The 21,139-nt window shown below is 45.3% G+C and overlaps 1 protein-coding gene across 3 annotated transcripts in view; it reads right to left on the reverse strand.

Annotated features, from left to right (window-relative positions):
• Window positions 1-20,310, reverse strand: part of LOC143961713 (NACHT, LRR and PYD domains-containing protein 12-like) — a 162,256-nt gene extending 141,946 nt beyond the window's left edge. For 2 of the 3 annotated variants that reach the window (XM_077471042.1, XM_077471041.1), the window contains exons 1-2: window positions 20,098-20,308; window positions 1,377-1,444 (exon numbers count right to left, since the gene is read on the reverse strand). In XM_077471042.1, the coding sequence (XP_077327168.1) occupies window positions 1,377-1,413 (37 nt within the window). In that variant the 5' untranslated portion in view covers window positions 1,414-1,444; window positions 20,098-20,308. Of the gene's footprint in view, window positions 1-1,376; window positions 1,445-20,097 lie in introns of all 3 variants that reach the window. The other variant, XM_077471043.1, reaches the window with a different exon arrangement.
• Between the last annotated feature and the right edge of the window lie 829 nt (window positions 20,311-21,139).

Raw genomic sequence — 21,139 nt, forward strand, 5'->3', positions numbered from 1 at the left:
GGGGGGGTGATCGGGGGGTAAAGGGGGGGTGTGAGTGTGCCTGGCATGTTCTACTGTGTGTGTAGAGTGTTGGTGCAACTCACCGATCCGCTCTCCTCCGTGTCGGAACGAAAAATACCGACACGGAGGAGAGAATACATCACTTCCTCTCCTGTGTTTACATTACAGGAGAGGAAGTGATGTCACGGGGGATTCCTATTCGTCGGGAGCGATCGCGAGGGGGTGGCCATGAACGAATGGCCGTCCCCTCGTCCGGGATCGCTCCCGCACGAATACCGACCGCCGCAGGCACCGGGCGGGGGCCCGATCGGGCCCCCGACCCGCGGGAGGCAAGGGACGTACATGTACGCCAATATGCCTGCCCGTGCCATGCTATCGACGTACATCGTCGTGCGGCGGTCGGCAACTGGTTAATAACTAGGTTTCACTTTAGTTACACCCTTTGATTTGAAATAGACTCCCGCAGGGACTAGGTGCAATTAACAGCAGGTGAGTCTCCTGCAGGTATTACTAACAGCAGGCGAGCGCCGTTACTACCCCCTTAGCATTTATAAACTTGTATTTTGAGCTAAACTATGGGAAGTTGTTGTCCTTTTTGTTTTACATATGTTCTGCTCTGTGGGCCCTTTTTTTGATTCATTGCTTGGAGACTACCCTTCCACCTTTGGATTCCCTTGAGAGAGGATTGGAGCGCCTGAGGTTATTGCGGATAGTTCCTCCATTGGCTGAAAGACCAACAGTCCCTCCATTGGCTGAAGGACCATCTGTGACCTGCCGTATTATTCCTGAGAGATTGAGGATTCATCAGTTTATGCTCGGTAGACCTGGTGTTGCCCACACGCAGGTCCCTTGGTTCTGGAAAGAGTATCCACCTTTTGTATATTCGTCTGATGTCACTGTCCTCAGATGCCCTTTGGATCCTCTTCTGTCTATCTACCATATGAACCACTGTATCTGATCTATTGACACTTGGGACTGATTTATTTGTATTCCTAGTCTTCACTGACTTTTTGGATTGCACTTGTTTAGGTGTTAGTCACTCTATCACAGTTTTTAGTATACACACATTTGTTGTATTGTTTGTATTTTTTACAGTATATCAGTACTGTTCTTACTATTAGTGCTACATTATTGCTTTTCCTTTGTATATGAATTTTGTCACATTCGTGTGTAGCAGCTGTTCTATTTATTCTTTTCACAGGTTAGCGTAATATTTGTTTTCTTGTATTACACTCTTCTAATGGGTGGACTGACCAGATGTCTACAGGAAATGCCCAGACTATAGAAACATAAGATTTCTATCATCTAATTCCAATCTCTGGAGATGTGAGATGGAGGAAAACGTTGGAAAGGATTGTCAGGATCAGCAGTCATACCTTGTGAGGAGGAGGATGAGGAGGAAGAGGTCGCCATGACATCAGGAGATGATCCGAGATGACATCACCTGGAAGGACCACAAAGAATAATCAACTCATTTGTAGTGTGATGAATGGAACCAATTAGGAGCATTTGTTTCCTTCTGTGGATAACAATTGGCTTTCTGGCTGTCCAATTAGAAAGTATTAGCCTTGGATGGATTTCTGTCATTTACAACCCATAAATGTGAGGGTCAATCAGAACCTTCTACTCGGCATTCATCTAGTTGGTATATCGGGGTCACAAAAGAATCCTACCCTGCTGAGGGCCACAATTTATACAGACTTGTATTTTTAGGTGTCACTTCCCAAATCTGTTCCATTCATAGCCAAGACTGGTACTAATCAGCTCCAAAGTATCAGCCAGTAAGATGTCTACAGAGAGGTCAGGTGATAAAAGAGAAGACCCCAAAAATGGAAGCCGTGTGTGGTCAGCAGAGACCTCCATTCACTAATAAGATGCTTCCAAGAGGATTCTTCAGGAAGGTCGGTATTTATTCATCATAAAAACAGGTTAAAACACAAACAACACATTGTGTGGCTCTTTAGTGGCCACTTTGTCAGGGAGAGGTATACAGTACACTTTAACCACTTCCGGACCGCCCACCATTGTTATACATCAGCTGTTTGAAGAGCAATATCATTGTTATGGCAGCAGCTAGCTACCATAAGATAAGGTTTAAGATAAAAGTGTGTTGTAAATTTATGAAGAAATAATAAATTTTGCTCCCAAAAAGAACACTCCCCCTCCCATCAGAATTAGGTGACTTATTTATATGACCCATTGAAAAGCTGGGCAATCTATCTATCTATATAAACATTTTATGTAGTAGGGATTAATCAAAATCATGCTAAGCGTATTTTATATTATGTTGGTTACTAGCATCCCTGAACACTAGATATATATATTTGTGACAACATATATAAAAAACGAATACATATTATAAAAATAGAATATATTAACTTAAAGAGATAAACTCCAGACACATGTGAGACACCTGGTGGCTGAAGGTGCTATTACCTTAAAATGATTGGGCCCCCAGAAATGGTGAATTATAAAGTCTTGCCTACCAATGAAAAGTAAGGAACACATACCTTTTGGGCAGAACTTAATATAATTTTATGATCTCATTGTCTGAGATGGTATTTAGGAGCAAGTACGATGCCATGGGGGAGGGAGGCTCAGGGACACACCCTGAGGGGGACACTGGGAGATACACACACTCCTAGACAGACTGACAAGCATGCACCATGCATGAATACATATTTTCACATTCATGAAGATTCCTGAACCTGATCATTGGAACTCGGAGGTCACAAGAAGTAAATCCTCTTTAAGAGTATCCATTTTGAAAGACACGGCAGCCATCTTAACTCTGGTAACCAGCCATTAGGAGCAGTAGCCATCTTGGAATGGGTAATTATGTCATGTTGATTTTATCATGTACGTTCTCTCAAATATTGATGTATTGAATGCAATACTATTAATGAACGTTCTCCCGAATCAATAACCGCCTTTTAGATTTTTCTCTAAAGATTACATTTTTCATTATATTTTTCTTTTTTGCATAGTTGCCACATTTATTGACAAAACAACCTTCTAATTTATTTCACATTATTAACCACTTACTTTCCTGCAGTAAGGTTATTGATTCTACTGAGAAGTTATCATGGTGATATTATGTCCAAGGAACTACGTTCATTTTACGGGTGTTTCCATTAATTGTCAAGATGTTCATGTGACGCAATCGATATTTAAAATCATGTAAATATTTGTTTTTGTCAACCAATAAATGTAACTATTTTGTATGATCAGTTGTCTCCGTGAATACGTTTCACATGTATAGACTGTGTCATATAGATTGATTTTGTATCTTAAAAATATCCTCGTTAAAAACGACTTTATTATAAATACTGTGTGGGAAACTGTTCTTAAAAACCACAACAAGTGGTCTCTGCAACAGATTCACCGCAAGATCCCTTTTACCGGTGGTGGGAGAGGTCCCCACTCCTGCCACGCTCCGGTGCCCTCCACCACTTACCGGAGCCATTGGCGGCGGCGGAGGCGATCAGATCCTTCTTGTAACCTGACAAGGAGACTAGTGAGGGGAAGATGGCCCCCATCCGTCTCCATATCATTGCTGGGCAGAAGCGACATCAAAACGTCACTTCTGCCCATAGCTCTTAAAAGGTACATTGTTTTCATTTTTTTTTAAATGACAAAATTATTTTTTATTGCATTTTACTATAAATATGAAATCTCAGGTCTTTTTGACCCCCAGATCTCATATTTAAGGGGTCCTGTCATGTTTTTTTTTTTCTATCACATTCCTTGTAATCGGAATAAAAGTCACACAAATTTAAAAAAAAAAAAAAACAGTACAAAAATAAAAAGGTAAAATAAATAAGAAAACAATAAATAAACGTACCCTGTCCCAGCGAGCTCGCGTGCAGAAGCAAACGCATAGGTGAGTAGCACCCGCATATGAAAATGGTGTTCAAACCACACATGTGAGGTACTGCCACGATCGGTAGAGCGATATCAATAATTCTAGCCCTAGACCTCCTCTGTCACTTAAAACATGCATCCTGTAGAATTTTTTAAACGTCGCCTATGGAGATTTTTAAGGGTAAAAGTTTGTTGCCATTCCACAAGCGGGCGTAATTTTGAAGCGTGACATGTTGGGTATCAATTTACTCGTGTAACATTATCTTTCACAATATAAAAAAAATAGACTAACTTTATTGTTGTCTTGTAAGACCGCTGCTCAGATACGGTGTGACAGAAAGTATTGCAAAGACTACCATTTTATTCTCTAGGGTGTTCGAAAAAAAACATATAATGTTTGAGGGTTCTATGTAATTTTCTAGCCAAAAAATGTTTTTAACTGGTAAACATCAGAAAGAGGCTCAGTCCTTAAGTGGTTAATGGATGGGATCTGTGTGTGTCCTTCAGACCAGACTATTCTGTGTACAGTATACTGATATGTCAGGTTTTTCTGATATTAAATTATAATAATTCATATGAATTCTGAAGGAGATATGAAGAATAACCTTCTGATGAACCGCAGGTTACAAATGTTAGAAAACGAAAGACTCTGAGAGTCGGCTGCGAAAGGAAAGTTTGCATACAGAGCAATTAGTTACTTAATCCAACAGACAATGTGTTCTAATGGTCCTCACACAACACCGGTATAAAGAGGATTTATTTTTATATTAGATATTTATTAAAACCTTTTACAAGTCCAGCAAACAAAATACAAAAGAGTCCGTTAACAAAGTGCGACATAAGAATAAAGTCATGTAGGAGAAGGAAGAAGGAAAGCGTTCAGTACACGTCTCTTGTGTATCACTTCCATATTCACAAACCTCAATGAGAAGAAGATTATAGATGAAGGAATTACAGACAAACATGTTGTGATGTATACTTAGCAGATTATTAGTAAGGGAAGTAATCAGGGTAACAAAGGAAAGAACATATCAAAGATTAACAGAGTAAGTAGTGAAATAAAGTATAGAACAATAGAAGATTACACAGTGTCCAATCTGAACATGCAAAGGCGAAGCATGTCATAACAAATACATGATATTATTACAATTTGTTATTATTTCACCGATTGCTCAGGTTTTCCATTTTTTGTCAAACCAGATATTTTTCTAATTGTAATAGGTTGGCACTTTTACAAGACAAATGCAGAGTACACACGATCAGCCTTTCCGGCAAACTACTACTTCCCGACGGACTTTTGGCGGAGTTCCGATGGACTTTCAGAAAGAACGGACTTGGCCCACACCAACAGACTAAGTCCGGTCGAAAGTCCGTTAGTTTTGAACGTGATCATGTAAAACGGAACAAATAGCCAATAGCTTCTCTTGCGTCCATATTTTTAGTCCATTGGATAGATTTGAAACATGATCTATTTCTAGGTCCGTCGGATTCCCTCCCCCCCCAAAACGATCGGACTAGCCCACACACGATCGGACCTAGTTTACCAGAAAATCTGATCATGTGTATGCAGCAGAAGCCTCAGGTCACATCTATGTGGTTGAGTTTGAGTTTGATGCAGTTTTCCGTTGCATTTTGCATTTCTGAACACGTGTTTTTGTTGCATTTTTTAATGTGTTTTTTGTTTGCATTTTGGCTGTTAAAGAGTCGGTGGCTGCCACGTCCTTAACAACCGATGACTCAACAGCTGTCAGCAGAATTCCCTGCTGACAGCTGAATGTAAACAAGACCGCATAAAAAAAAAAAAAAAAAAAAAAAAAAAAAACACAACAGCTTTCCCCCCAATCCATACCAGACCCTTATCCAAGCATGCAGCCCAGCAGGTCAGGAAAGAGGAGGGACAAAGCAAGCAGGACCAGAAGGATTTTCCCCCTTAATGGCTAGGCCATTATTTGCGATACAGCACTGCGTTACTTTAACTGACAATAGTGCGAGCATATTCACACATACAGACGATGGTGGAAGACCATTGACAGTGGAAACCTTCCCGTGGACACAGCAGATCTGTTTGCTTTTTTAAGGATGTTCATTCATGCCTGCCGAAGAGACTGACCACTTCATGTCGACTGCATTAACGTTCCTAGTAAGCAGATCTGCGTACATGGGAACCATAGCATAACCATACAAAAAATATGGCCCACTGAGCCATGATAGAGTATGACTCATGTCATTGGTAGCGGTGGGAATGTGCACACAATCGTATTCAGAGCCATGTAATTAGTGTTCAAATAGGGGGCTGGCCGCATGGCTCTGAATACGACCATCTGCACACGTCACTATTGGAATTCTATTTGAATATATATGTGTAAGATTGGTTCTTTTGAAAGAATACAAGTGTCTGATTGGCTGATTCTGAAGCCACCATCTTCATTTGTTATTCATGTTTACAATATAAATAAAGCAGTAGATCATTTTATTGCAGGACTCTGCTAAGCTCAATGTGATACCAGCATCTGTCTGTGTTACTTTGAGATATACAAGCGCATTTTTCCTGGCATTATATAAGGGAGCTGCATTTGTGCTTTTAAGCACAAATAAATTATTTGCTTATAGAAGAAGCTTAAAATTTCAAGGACAAGATCTCCATTCTGCCTTTCCTCACTGCGACCGCAGGTTGCTGGCAGACATCGAGTCCACTGAACCTGCGGGCACGCCCGCAACACCGCCTGCACGAGCTGATGAACAATGATGGCGGTTCATACAGGAGAGCCTGCTGGGGCGATCATTAAATAGTTAAAACGAAACAAAAAGAAAGTCCCCCAGTGTAGATCCAGCATCAATCACACCATGCGCTGCCCCCACCATCCAATTCCTAAATACTTAAGAGGCAGGGCCACCAAATGACATCACATGGTGGCCTTATCCAATTTGTGACATCATCAACCCAGCATGACCCATTCAATGGGGCCCCAAACTTGACTAATATCCAAAATCTGGAAGTCAAAAACAAAACCTCCCCAGATGTTACTGTGGTCACTTCCTTGACTAAACTCCGTACTGAACTCAAAGGGTTGATGGTTCAGCAGCATGATAAATACCTTCCGTCTCTAAAGATCCACTATCTTGCCCAAAACAACAAATCAGGGAAACTCCTGGCTACTAGGCACAAGACATAGGGCACAATCCACTAAGTGATATGTTATTGCATTCAAGTATGCTGCAATATATCTTACAACGTTAAAAATTCACAAAGAAACTCTCATTATAAACTTGCAAGTATTATACATTTTAAAATAACGCATGAAATCATGCGGTAAGTTATCACAAGCATGTTGGGGTGAACGGTTCACCTTTTCCTGAACACCTGAATTTGCAGGGTTTTCACCGAGTATTATCCCTGCCAAACACCCTTCAATGCACTGAGTGCTGTAAAATGTAATCTGTGGGCAAAGCTTTGCTCAATCTGGGTGCAATGTAATCTGGTTGTTAAGGAGAGGGGCCAGGAAGCTGGCTGTGGTGTCCTTAGCAACCGATGAGTCAGCTCTCTATGGGTTTCCCCACTGACAGCTGAAGAAAAAAAAAAAACAGCCATCAATAGAAAAAAGTGAAAAAAATGGTGTACCAGGCCCTTATTTAGGCATGCAGCCTGGCAGGTCAGGAAAGGGGGGGGGGGAGATCAAGCAGCCCCCCTTCTGAACCATACCAAGCCTCAACATGGGGGGTGGGGGATTTGGGGCAGAGTGGCTTCTGCCCACCCACCCCAAAGCTCCTTGTTCCCATGTTGATGTGGACAAGGGTCTCTTCCACACAACCATGGGCTGTGGTGGTGGGGGACTGCAGGTTGTAGGGGTCCCTTGTATAGGTAAGGGCGGGGTCACCTGGCAACATTACCTGGTGGCCCTACCCCCTTGTGATGTAACTTGCCCAGCATGCACCAATCCATGACATCAGAAGGGGCGTGTCAGGGCTGGGCTGAGCCCTTCTTTCTCTGAGCTGGCTGCTTAGCTGTTGGCTAATTGCCAGCTCCTTTCTCTCTATAGTGACTCAGCTATTGGTGATCTGCTGGTCCTGGCTACTTAAAGCCATCCAGGTCACTTCATCTCTGCCTTCACCTTTAGTCACATCTCAGACTTTCTCCTGCGTTCCTGTTGAAGACTTGCTCGGCTGATGTCCCTTCTGGCTCCTGATCTTGCTTGCGGTACTTATACGTTGATCTCTGGCTCTGACATTTGCATTGGCTGGCTACCCGATCTGGTTAATGAACTCTGGCTATGGGTTGACTAAGCTTACTCTGTTTGCCTTTTTATCAGTATTAAACAAGTGTGATTAACTGTACTTCTGTCTCAGTCTGATTCATGGTTTCTGACAGTAGGCGCAGGCCATGAATTCAGAAGATGCAGTCAGTCCACTTGTTGGTAATATTTTTTCCAGATTGGATGACCAGGATCACCGCATGGATCAGTTTGCCATGGCGTTACAAATGCTCTTGAATCGCATGGCTCACCTGGAATCTTCCTATGGCTGCTCCAGTACAACGTGTGTTGCAGGCTGTCCCTGCTGCTGCTCCAGTCTCTGTGCAGGCACCCGCCTCGAGTATTAACTTTATAAGAGGCATGTCTGGTTTCTGAGAGGGCCTTGGCAAACCCTCTATGGAAGATGCAAAAACCTGTGGTCCTGAGTTACCCAGAATATGTGGCTTCCTTCAAAAGGGTATTTGACATTCCCGCACGCTCTGCTTCTACTGCCAAGAGCCTCATGTCCATCAGGGTACGAGAACTGTTGTGGATTACGCCATTGAATTCCGTACTCTGGCAGCAGAGGTTGCCTGGCACAATGAGGCCCTTGTGACTGCCTTCTCTCATGGTCTCCCGGATAACATCAAGGATGAGATAGCAGCCTGAGATATACCCACTGAGCTGGAGAGGTTGATCACATTTGCCATGCCATCACATTTGCCATCCTCATTGACTCCAGACTCAGAGAAAGACTCATTTAAGGAGCGATGGCGCAAGCCTCCTGTACATTTGTCTCCGAGCTTTGCAGTCCCACTTTTGCCTCCCTCACCTCCCATGCCTCCTGGTACCGATTCGGTCTGTGAATATGAACCCATTCACTGGGGCTTCAAGCGTCTCTCTGCGGATGAGAGAGCCCCTAGGAGGGAGATATTGTGCCTTTATTGTGGCCAGGGTGGTCACTATTTGAAATCTTGTCCTACCCATCCAGGGAACGCCCAAACCTTGAGGTCCTGTCACGGACAGAACTTAGGTGGCATTTTGTCTCCAGTTTCCTAGAAAGATAAGCCCCTGGTTTAGGTTACCCTGTCTTGGGCTGAGTCATAAATCGACATACAGGCTCTTATAGACTCTGTGCCTGCAGGCCTGTTCATTGATGCTGCCTTTGTATCGAAGCACTCGATTCCACTGCAGCTGCGTGATATTCCACTTGCTATTGAGGCTCGACGGGAGACCTCTAGCCTGACCTTGTGAATCATGAGACTGTTCCATTGTTCATGGCTGTAGGGGCTCTTCACCATGAGATAATCCAATTCCAAGTTATTTCCACACCTAAGGTTCCACTGGTTATTGGTTCACAACCTTACTTTTTATTGGTTTCCGTTCTGAGGTTCTCTCTTGGTCGCCACAATGCAGTTAGTCATGCTCCCAGAAGGTAGTCAAGGTCCTGTGCACCTCTTCACTCTCTTCCCTGCCGCAGGATTAACATAATTTTAGCAATGTCTTTGACAAAGGTCAAGCTGGTACTTTGCCTCCACACCAGTCATATGATTGCGCAATTGACCTTCAACCTGGTGCTATACCCCCTCGTGGCCGGGTTTACCCTTTGTTGGTCTTAGAGGATAAGGCCATGGAGGAGTATGTTGCAGATGCACTTTCTCAAGTTTTCATCCGCAAATCCTCATCTCCTGCTGGTGCTGGTTTCTTTTTTGTGAAGAAGAAGAGTGGTGAACTGAGACCTTGTATTGATTATAGGGATCTCAAATGTTTCACGATTAAGAATGCCTATCCCATCATTCTGTTGATTATGGAGTTATTTGACCACCTCAAGGGAGCAACGGTTTTCACGAAGCTTGATTTGAGAGGGGCATACAATCTCGCCGGGATTAAGGAGGGTGACAAGTTGAAAACTGTGTTTAATACCAGATCAGGTAATTATGCGTATCTCATAATGCCTTTTGGCCTTTGTAATGCTCTGACAGTTTTACAGGAGTTCATTAACGATGTCCTCCAAGATTTCTTGCAGTTATGTGTGGTGGTTTATCTCGACTAAATCATAATATTTTCCAAGTCCCTGGAGAGCCAATAAACAGATGTCTGTTGTGTGCTTCGGAGACCAAGAGAGAACAATCTCTACTGTAAATTGGAAACGTGCGAATTCCATTGTGAACAGGTTAAATTCTTGGGCTATCAAGGTGCATGCACGGAAGCTACTAAGATGGCCGTGATCCCTATAGAGCTCCGTGCCACCACGGCCCTGCTAACGCCCGCTACAGCCTCCAGAACACTGGCAAGCCACACCAGGATGCCTAAGCAGGGGAACACCCCGGGAACCCATGGATGTCAGCAGCCAGTTAAACACCGCTCCAGGCCCGCTCAGCTATGCTAAAATGGCGGCCCCCACAGGAGGGAGAAACTCGGCAGAGGCAGCTGATGAGTCCATAGCGGACCAGAACATGGCTCCCTTGTCCTCTCCAGATACAGCAAGCTCCCCACTGACCATGCCGCCCTCTCCCACATCCATTGAATCACTGCTAGGGAGATCGTTATCAGGGATCCCCACAACACCTATGCATGATCCCTTTTCAGGCCGGGAAGCCTGTGTCAACTCTCCAGCCCCCACTGACTTCCCATTTATAATAGCTGTCTTCTGAATGCAGCCCATATCACCTCATCCATTCATGCAGATTTGCAGCAGCTGGGGCTGAGGATAAATGTCATAGAAAAAAAGGCTGATCAGTCTGTTGCTAGAATAAATCAAAATTCAGCCAGCATCCATGACATGCAGGACCAACTGGAAACTACCCTTTCAAAGATCGATGACCTGGAGAACAGGTCCAGACGGTACACTTTCAGGATACGGGGACTCCCTGAATCTGTGAAAGACATTCATCAAGCAGTCAAGGCCCTTGTCACGGGCCTCATCCCAGACATTGCTGACCACCACCTGGAAATGGACAGAACTCATAGGGCATTACAGCTCCCCCCTGCTCCGACGGACTTCCCAGGGACATTATAGTCAAACCTAATTTTTATTTGGTGAAGGAGGAGGTGAGGAGAAAATCAAGAGGTTCTTCGGCTCTCACTTTACTGGGTCATGCAGTCCAGATATTTGCTGACCTCTCACCCTACAACGTGCAAAAAATAAGATCGCTTAAACCACTACTCCAAGTCCTACAACAGAAGGAGATGTCGTACAGATGGTTGTTCCCTCTCCACCTGAATTTTTCCTATCGCAATAAAGGATATGGCTTCTCATCCTTTGTGAAGGGCAAATGCCTACTTCTTCACCTTGGCCTACTCTCCCAGGAACATCTTCCCTCTCCACCCAACAAGGAACCCTCCTCGTCATCAAAACAACCACCTCCTGTTAGCCCCCTGCAGCCCAACTGGTTGTTGCAACACTCCAAGAGGTCTAAGAATGCATTGCTGACATGACTGACTGGTCTGTCCACTTCCCTAACCCAGGGCCCTGGCTTAGGATTTCCCTTCTCGCTCGATCCAGGCTATACCCCATACCCCTTGGAGATCCGCTTTTCCCTGATGCACCCCTCCCTAGAGTCTTAGTGGTCTCTCCTCCCTTATTTTGGGTGGCAGAACGACAAGATAGATGCCTCTTCTGGGAGTAGGTTGGGGCAGCGGGGCCAAGTCAAGTAGCCCAGGAGTGAGACTTTAATTGTTCCTAGTTTCAGAGTTGCTTCTTTAATTATATTCTGTTTCTCCCATATTATATGCCATTCTCTCCAAAAACGTATACAGAGTCTTGTAGTGTTCCCATCAAGATGTCGTTTGCCTCTGGGCCCACATATTCCATTCAGCGCCTTCTCCATATCGGGCACTCTTAAGCTGGGCCAGAAGGTCAGGAGGGGGGATCCCAAGGTGGGCTTTGAGGCAATTTATTTTCCCCACACAGAACCGGTCTTTCCCGGGGTCTCCTGTTGACTACGGGGGATGCTCAGGGGAGCGGCCTGGGGTGGAGAGTCACCGTGTGGGATTTTGAATCACATATTACTCTTTTCAAGGGTGTTCTGTTTATTTTGTAATGTCACTGTTTATTACTAGCGGAAGGACCGTGGTGGGTCAAGTCCTCTCTGGGAGGAATAGGAGACTCTGACTCAGAGTACTCCTGATCCTTCAGGTTATGAGGAGGGTGCTGGCAGGTCCGCACCCACCCTGAGGGGGGGGGGGATGAGGGCCTGGGGGGCCCATGTTACCATGCTTTTTTAGCCAATACAATTGCTGCAATCCTTACGCTTAATAATTTTTCTTCTCATTCTTTCCTTGCTTCTCCGTTTTCTACTTCCTTCGTTCTTACTTCCAGGTGTACCCGGAATTTCCAAACTATTCGATCCAGGGCCAGGGTGTTGGTTCATCCTCTGAAATGGTCACTCCTTTCGGAATCATCAATAAGAGAAGGTAAGATCTATACCGGGCTTGAGATACTCTCACCTTTGATCCATTGATACAACCCCCATCCACCATTTTCAAAATTATCACTCACAACACGCAGGGTCTCAATTCCCTGATCAAACGCAGAAAAATATTCCAAATCTATCATGACATGAAGGCTGACATTCTCTTCTTACAAGAGACACACTTCCCTGCCACCCATAGACCCTCCTTTTTACACCAGCACTACCCACAATTCTTTTTGGCTTCCGCAGATAACAAGACGAAGGGAGTAGCCATTTGCTTCTCCAAACACATCAAATTATCCCAGACAGAGGTAGTCACAGATCCCCTAGGTCGATCCATTCTAGTTTCGGGCGCCATAGATGGGGAAACCTATACCTTCATATCGTACTACGCCCCCAACAAGGGCCAACAACGGTCTTCATGGGAGGGGACTCCAATGTGGCATTTGAATTCTCCATAGACAAAACAGTGTAGGGGAAACCCAGACCCAAAAGCCCCTCGAAATAGAGCACAAGAATAGCCCACCTACTGCAGGAGGCATGTTTGGTGGACGTATGGAGAGAGCTCAATCCACGAGCAAAAGATTATACACACACTTCTTGGCTCCCCACAACTCCCATGCCAGGATAGACCACATTTTCACGCAATCCAAATCGGACCCGTTGACCCTTTCACCCAAAATTAAAGGATACCCCCCTCTCAGACCATTCTATTGTAACTCTAGTCACGAGTCGGTCCTCTGGCTACTCAGGCCCTTCCAGGTGGCACATCAACGAGGCCCTTCTGAGTGACCCGATTCAGTGTACACTGATAGAACAGTACATAAAAGAGTACTTTAATGAAAAAACAACAATGAAGTGTCCCCTGCCACTCTGTGGGCCGCCCACTAAATGGTCCTCAGAGGGAAGCTCATCCAGCTTTCCTCTAAAATAAAGTAAGAACATCAGGCAGTCTCTAAGACCCACAAGCGCAACCCCAAGCCAGTGACTTTAGCACAGCTGGATAGGGCTTGAGCTCAACTCAACCTATCACTCACAACAGCAGCTGAAAAACACCTCAGATGGTCTGGGGCAAAATTTTACTCCCAACAGGACAAAATTGGATCCAGACTTGCTACTAAACTGACTCCCAAAAATCGCACGCTAGACTTTCCAAAGATTAGATCCCCAACTGGAGACCTGACCCAACACCCTACCAAAAATTATGGACTCTTTCTTGAAGTTCTACTCTAAACAATACAAAACCTGACCCTCCGACCTTTTCCTGCACACAAGAGTAACTTCCTCCATTCCCTCCCTGTCCCATCAATAGCCCAAGGCCACAGGGAACTCCTAGAGGACCCCTTTACCTCTGGGAAGGTTTTAGGCACCATCAAATCCCTCAAACTGGGCTCCTCTCCTGGGCCAGACGGTTTCTCCACGGGATATTACAAAAAATTTGGCCAATGTCTAGCGCGTTACCTTACGCGGTTCTTCAACGCTCTCAGGGATGGAGCCCCCTTAGACAGAGACCTTAACTCTGCCTATATCTCTGTCATCCCCAAACCATGGAAAGATGCAAGCTAGGTCGACAACTATCGCCCAAACTGGCTCATCAATAACGATCTGACATAACATAACATAACGTATAATGACTAAGATATTGGCTAATAGATTGGCATGTTTCATTGCAACATACATACACAGAGATCAGGTGCGTTTCATCCCTGGGAGACAGGGCCCAGACCAAATCAGGAGAGCTGCTGATGTTATATCTTTGCTCAACCCCCGCTGAGATGGTGGTCCACCTCAGAAGGGGTACGTCCTTTCAGTAGACCTCCATAAGGCATTCTACTCAGTAGCCTGGACATACATTTTTGAGTTGCTGGAGAAATGGGGTTTTGGACCAAACTTCCTAGGTCTAATTCACTCGCTATGCTCGACACCTAATGCACAAGTGCGCTTACTAGGCAGATACTCGGACACCTTTGCCATTGGCAGGGGGACCAGACAGGGATTGTCCCTCCTCATCTTCGCGATGGCCATGGAAACGCTGGCTAACACGATTCGGACCAATGCAGACATCAAGGGGGGTAACATGCGGTGATCAGTAACTTAAGTGAGCATTATTTGCAGATGACCTCCTCCTTTTCATCACCTCCCCCTCACATCCACTCCAACTGTGGACAAAGTCCTCAGGGACTTTGGGCGGATTTTTAGGCCTGACGGTTAACCTATTAACCATAGCACTGAATGTCTCTGTCCCCCCGGACACCGTCACCCAGCTACAAAACAGTTTTACCTTCACTTGGGCGACAGACGCTATTCCATATTTGGGCATCAGGCTCACTAACAAGATTAACAATCTTTTTTCAGCGAACTACCCCCCCCCATGGTGCGTAGGTGTAGTGAGGACCTGGAGAGGTGGTCGAAATGTGGTCTATCCTGGCTGGGCAGAGTCAACACAGTTAAAATTACCCTTCTCATGCGTATGCTATATCTGTTTAATCTCTTACAATCTCTATAAAGAAACAATTCCTTCTAAAACTACAGTCACAAATAGTATGATCTGCCTGGGGGAATAAAGGCCATAGGTGTACCAAGGAGGTTCTATACAGGCTTAAAGCACAGGGAGGGGTAGGTCTTCTAAACCTGTGGTTGTACTACCAAGCCGCCCAGCTCACCCAGATTTCGATAGTGTACCCTAGGGGTCCTAAACTAGACTGGCTCTCAACGGAAAGAACAGCAGACTCTTTAAATATGATAGACTACCTCCTGTGGAGCGACACAAAAACAAGACCTCCTATTATGTCTCCTAACCTCGCCCACTCGGTGGCACTGTGCACTACGCTTCACAAACAACATTCATTGGCCTCTACCTTGCGCCCCCTATCCCAAATCTTCCACAATCCGATGTTTCCTCCAGGCCTGAACATTCAAGCGTTCCTCTGGTGGACTAACAAAGGCTTGTTTCGCATTGGTCACTTTCTGTCCCCGTAGGGACCTTTAAGCCTGTGTCACTGAACAAACCTAGAAATGCCTGACTCAGAATTGTTCAGATTTTCCCCAACTTGTCCATTTCCACAATTCTATTTTGATGGTTAAGAGTGAGCCACCCAAAATGACCCCTTATGAACGATGGTGCTCTAACATTACAGGTCAGAGGGGAGGTATCTCCTTAATCTACTCCTTCCTGGCATATAAGGACAGCATTCCACCATACGCCCGGGCTAGGGAAATGGATACGGGACACTCATGGGAACCCGCTGTCTGGTACCAAGCATTCCAACGCTCCTATAAATTCTTAATGTCTCCCTGATTGAAGCCAACATCAAACTTATAACCAGGTGGTATGTCCCCTCAAAGCTGGCAAGCATCTGCAAGGGGGTGTGCGAACTGGAGGGTGCAATGTTCCACACCTGGTGGTCCTGTCCCTAAATTAGGTCCTACTGGAAAAAGGTGTTCCACGCCCTGAGGAAGATAACGGGCTTCACGGTTTCCCCAGACCCCACCATAGCCCTCTTAAACCACAAAATCCCTTCGATCCCAAGTACCCTGAAAACTCTAACGTTCTATATTCTCTTGGGAGCAAAAATAAAACTCGCAAGGGTGTGTAAAACACCCTCAGTACCCTTCAGGGGGGCTGTGAGAAAAATTTCCTGGGTGATGAAGTAACTAGTAGCGAAACTGCAAGACAAAAGGGGAAGATGCAAAGCTATTTGGGAACCCTGGGCCTCTATTTGCAATATTTCCCTCCGCCTGGGAGTCACGAACGGATAACTAGTTGCACCTGGAACTCCACCTCTCCTCTTCTCCCTCCCTCCTCTTTCTCTCTTGGGGACACTCTGCTCCCACTTTCCTTTATGTATGAGTAGGGGAAGTTATGCCCCCAACTGGTACAGCAGATAGCACTATAAACAGACTAGGTACCCAAGCTGTTTCCTGCGACTGTGTTTCCAAATGACCTTATTGAATCGCCCCTCTGTGGAGCTTGCTGAAGAGACTGACCAGGCTAGCTAGGAGGCCAGACAGTCGCAGTTATAAAAATGGGGGGGACACAGGGCCTGAGGGAGGTTGGGCACCACCACAGTGTGATCCCAAGGGGGTGGTGGGCTTAACAACTCCCGACACGGGGGGGCTGCCTCCGCTAGTGTTCCCTACAGAACTACTCAGAAAGGGTTGCAGTTAACACATGGTGAGACCCAATGGGATGGTTATTGAATGTTATACTTTTCATGAAAAAAAATCTCAATAAAAATATTGAAAGCAAATTCCTGGGCATGTCATTTACACTGCTGGTTTTTTGATGGACCCAGAGAAACTTTCAGCGGTCCTACAGTGGCCTCGACCCGTGGGTTTATATCCACTGCAGCGCTTTGTTGGCTTTGCCAACTATTATCGGAAGTTTATTCGTAACTTCTCGTCTCTGGTCAAGCCCCTGACTGATATGACCAGGAAAGATGGCAACCCATAGAGTTGGTCTCCGGAGTCCATTAAGGCCTTTGAGAGTCTCAAGGCTGCCTTTGTTTCTGCGCATCCGTTTGGTTACTTTTCCAATAAAATTGTCACTAGTAGAGTGCAATTACGAGATTGGTGACAGAGAGCTGTTGGCTATCATTTTAGCCCTGAAAGAATGGAGACATCTCCTTGAAGGTACCACTGTGCCGGTTCTCATTCTTACTGACCATAAGAATCTGACATTCTTGTCTGAGGCTAAACACCTCTCTCCCAGAAGGGAGCGATGGACTCTTTTCTTGTCAAGTTTTAATTACATTGTCTGATTCTTACCCGGTACCAAGAATGTAAGGTCTGAAGCCTTGTCACAACAATTTTCCTCCACTTCCAAGATGGAGTCGGTTCTGGTTCCTGTGATTCCTCCTGATCATATTCTGGCTATGGTTTGCACTACTTCTCCTTTGGGTGACCAAATTCTTGCTACTCAGGTCGATGCTCCTCCTGAGAAACCTTGCGATCGCTGCTCTGTTCCAAGAGTCTCCATACTGCTGTGCTCTAGACCTACCATTCTCCCAAGGCTTCTGGCCACCCTGGGAAGAATCAACTCTTTTGGGCCATTTTCCAACAATTCTGGTGGCTATTTTACATGCTGATGTAACCGCCTTTGTAGCTGCCTGTTCTGTGTGTGCTCATAGTAAGACTCCACAACACCTTCCAGTGCACCTCCTACAACCCATATCCAATGGAGAGAGGCCCTGGACCAACCTGTCTATGGATTTCATTGTGGAGTTACGCAACTCCCAGGGCAACACAGTTATCCTTATGGTGGTTGACCAGTTCTAAGGAACTGGCTTCTATATTTCCTCGGGAGATCTTCCACTTACATGGGCTACCCAAGGTGATGGTCTCAGACAGGGATAGTCAGTTTGTGTCCCGGTTCTGGTGAGCTTTTTATGCACAGTTGGCTATTAAGCTTGCTTTCTCCTCTGCGTATCACCCCCAGTCTAATGGGGCCGCAGAACGAGCCAATCAGTGATTGGAGAAATTCCTATGTTGCTATATTTCTGACCATCATAACAACTGGTCAGACCTCTTACCATGGGCAGAGTTTGCTTACAATAGTGTCTTGAATTCAGCTTCCCGTTTGTCCCAGTTTATGGCGAACTATGGTTTCCAACCTTCCGCGTTGCCTGCCTCGTTTGTTCCGCAGAGTATTCCTGCGTTAGAGGAGCATCTCCGTGGCCTTCGTTCCACTTGGGTACAAGTCCAGGAGGCTTTGCAACATGCTAATGATAGGTACAGACTCCATGCTGACCGCAGACGCCTGCCTGCACCTTACTACCAGGTTGGGGACAGAGTCTGGCTGTCGTCTCGCAACCTCTGACTTTGTGTTCCTTCTTTGAAGTTTGCACCTCGGTTTATTGGGCCTTTCTGTATCCTTCGCAGGATTAACCCAGTGGCTTACGCGTTGGACCTTCCTCCTAGTTTGCGCATCTCTAATGTGTTCCATGTCTCCTTATTGAAACCTTTGGTCTGCAACCGCTTTACCACCCTCTGTGCCACATCCTCACCCTATACAGAACCTTGAGGATTATGAAGTACAATCCATTGTTGACTCCCATAGGTTCCGTGGGCACATACAGTACTTGGTGCATTGAAAGGGGTACAGTCCAGTGCAAAACTCTTGGGTCTCATCCTCGGAGGTACATGCCCCTGTCCTCCTCCGTGATTTCCAAAGGCATTTTCCCCTCAAGCCCAGTGATCCTCAGAGGGGGAGGGGGTACTGTCAGGCCTGGGCTCAGCCCTTCCTTCTCTGAGCTAGCTGCTTAGCTGTCGGCTAATTTCCAGCTCCTTTCTCTCCACAGTGACTCAGCTGTTGATGATCTGCTCATCAGTCCTGGCTACTGAAAGCCATCTCGCTCACTTCATCTCTGCCTTTGCCTTTAGTCACATCTCAGAGACTTTCTCCTGCGTTCCTGTTGAAGACTTGCTCGGCTGACGTCCCTTCTGGCTCCTGATCCTGCTTGCTGTACTACTACATTGATCTCTGGCTCTCTGACATTGGCATTGGCTGACTACCCGATCTGGCTACTTAACTCTGGCTATGTATTGACTACGCTTACTCTGTTTACCTTATTATTATTATTAAACAAGTGTGATTATCTGTACTTCTGTCTCAGTCTGATTCATGGTTTCTGACAGGGCGGTGCCACTGGGTGATGTAGCCAGGTGACCCCCACCCCTTCCTATATAAGAAATGCCAAAGTGTAGAGCATGCATTTGGCGGGAGGCCATCCTAGGAGGTGGAATGTTTTAGCTTTTTTTTTTTCATTGATTGTTTTCGGGCCGACAGGCGGCGTTATTGACAAGGGATTTACATTGAGGGACACTTTTTTATATTTTATTTTTTAATCAATGAATTGTCAAAAACTTGTCTCTTGTGTTTATTACTTTTTGACACTTTTTTGGTGAATGGGTAGGGGTACGATATGGGGGGCCCCTTGTTGAAGGGGGCTTCCAGATTCCATTAAGCCCCCAACCACAGACCCCTACAGTTGTGGGGAAGAGACCCTTATCCCCATTGGGGAAGCCGGTGTGGGGTGTCTAAGGAAGCCACGTTGGTTGTGGGGTATATAGGGAAGTCACGTGGTTTGTGGGGTACCTAGGGAAGTCACATGGGTTGTGGGCTACCTAAGGAAGTCACAAGGGTTGTATGCTACCTAAGGAAGTCACAAAGGTTGTATGCTAACTAGGGAAGTCATGTGGGTTGTGGGCTACCTAGGGAAGTCACGTGGGTTGTGGGCTACCTAGGGAAGTCACGTGGGTTGTGGGCTACCTAGGGAAGTCACGTGGGTTGTGGGCTACCTAGGGAAGTCACGTGGATTGTGGGCTACCTAGGGAAGTCACGTGGGTTGTGGGCTACCTAGGGAAGTCACGTGGGTTGTGGGCTACCTAGGGAAGTCACGTGGGTTGTGGGCTACCTAGGGAAGTCATGTGGGTTGTATGCTATCTAGAGAAGTTGGGTAAGGAGGGTGAAGATAAGCTACTACACTTTCTCAGCAAGTTAAAGGTGGAGTTCTCCTTTACATAATAAATAGAAGTCTCTTCTGATGTATTTTATGTCCCGCCCATCCCAATGTTCCCATCTCTCTTACCTTCTCTATGGAAATTTTGGATTCTGTAGATCTCTTCTTCACATCTCAGGAAATGTCTCTAAGACCCGACTACCTGGAACATCATATTTCATCTTCCACCATCACAGAACTTCTCATCAGTTCTATATCACTTCTCTTTATTTTCCCCTACTTCCTCATTCATGAGACTTTCCTACTTCCTCATTTATGAGAGGGGTGTGGCTGCAGAGTGGAGCTCCACATTTGACAGGAAGCATGTGTCCTCCACCCCACCTTTTTTTTATTATTCAACTTTATTGTAACACACAATGAATGGCTGTAGCTGAGAGAAAGGGTATTGCTGCAGAGTGGAGCTCCACCGTAGACAGGAAGCATGTGGCCTCCACTCCACTTCTTTTTTTTTTACAAAACTTTATTGTGAATCTCTGCAGATGGAGCTCCACTGTCACCGGAAACATGTGGCCTCCACATCCGGTGGAGCTCCAGTGACTGCAGTCTGCAGCACATACTGATCCATTCTGTTGGGATTTGCAGAAATAAAATATTTTCGGGAGATTTTCTACTCTCTGTCCTTAACCACTTGACCACTGGGCACTTAAACACCCTTAATAACCAGACCAATTTTCAGCTTTCGGTGCTCTCACATTTTGAATGACAATTACTCAGTTATGCAACACTGTACCCATATGAAATTTTTGTCCTTTTTTTCACACAAATAGAGCTTTCTTTTGGTGGTATTTAATCACCGCTCGTTTTTTTATTTTTTGTGCTATAAAAGAAAAAAGACCGAAAATTCTGTAAAAAAAAGAATTTTTCTTCGTTTTTGTTATATAATTTAGCAGATTAGTAATTTTTCTTCATAAATTTTGGCCAAAATTTATACTACTACATATCTTTGGTAAAAATAAGTACAAATTGGTGGATATTATTTGGTCTTTGTGAAAGTTATAGAGTCCACAAGCTATGGTGCCAATATCTGAAAATTGATCACACCTGAAGTACTGACGGCCTATTTCAATTCTTGAGACCCTAACATGCCAGAAAAGTACAAATATCCCCCAAA

This window comes from Lithobates pipiens, unplaced genomic scaffold (genome assembly GCF_037356315.1).
Source record: "Lithobates pipiens isolate NorthernLeopardFrog02 unplaced genomic scaffold, aLitPip1_a1.2 Scaffold_8, whole genome shotgun sequence".
In the NCBI taxonomy this organism is placed as follows: Eukaryota; Metazoa; Chordata; class Amphibia; order Anura; family Ranidae; genus Lithobates; species Lithobates pipiens.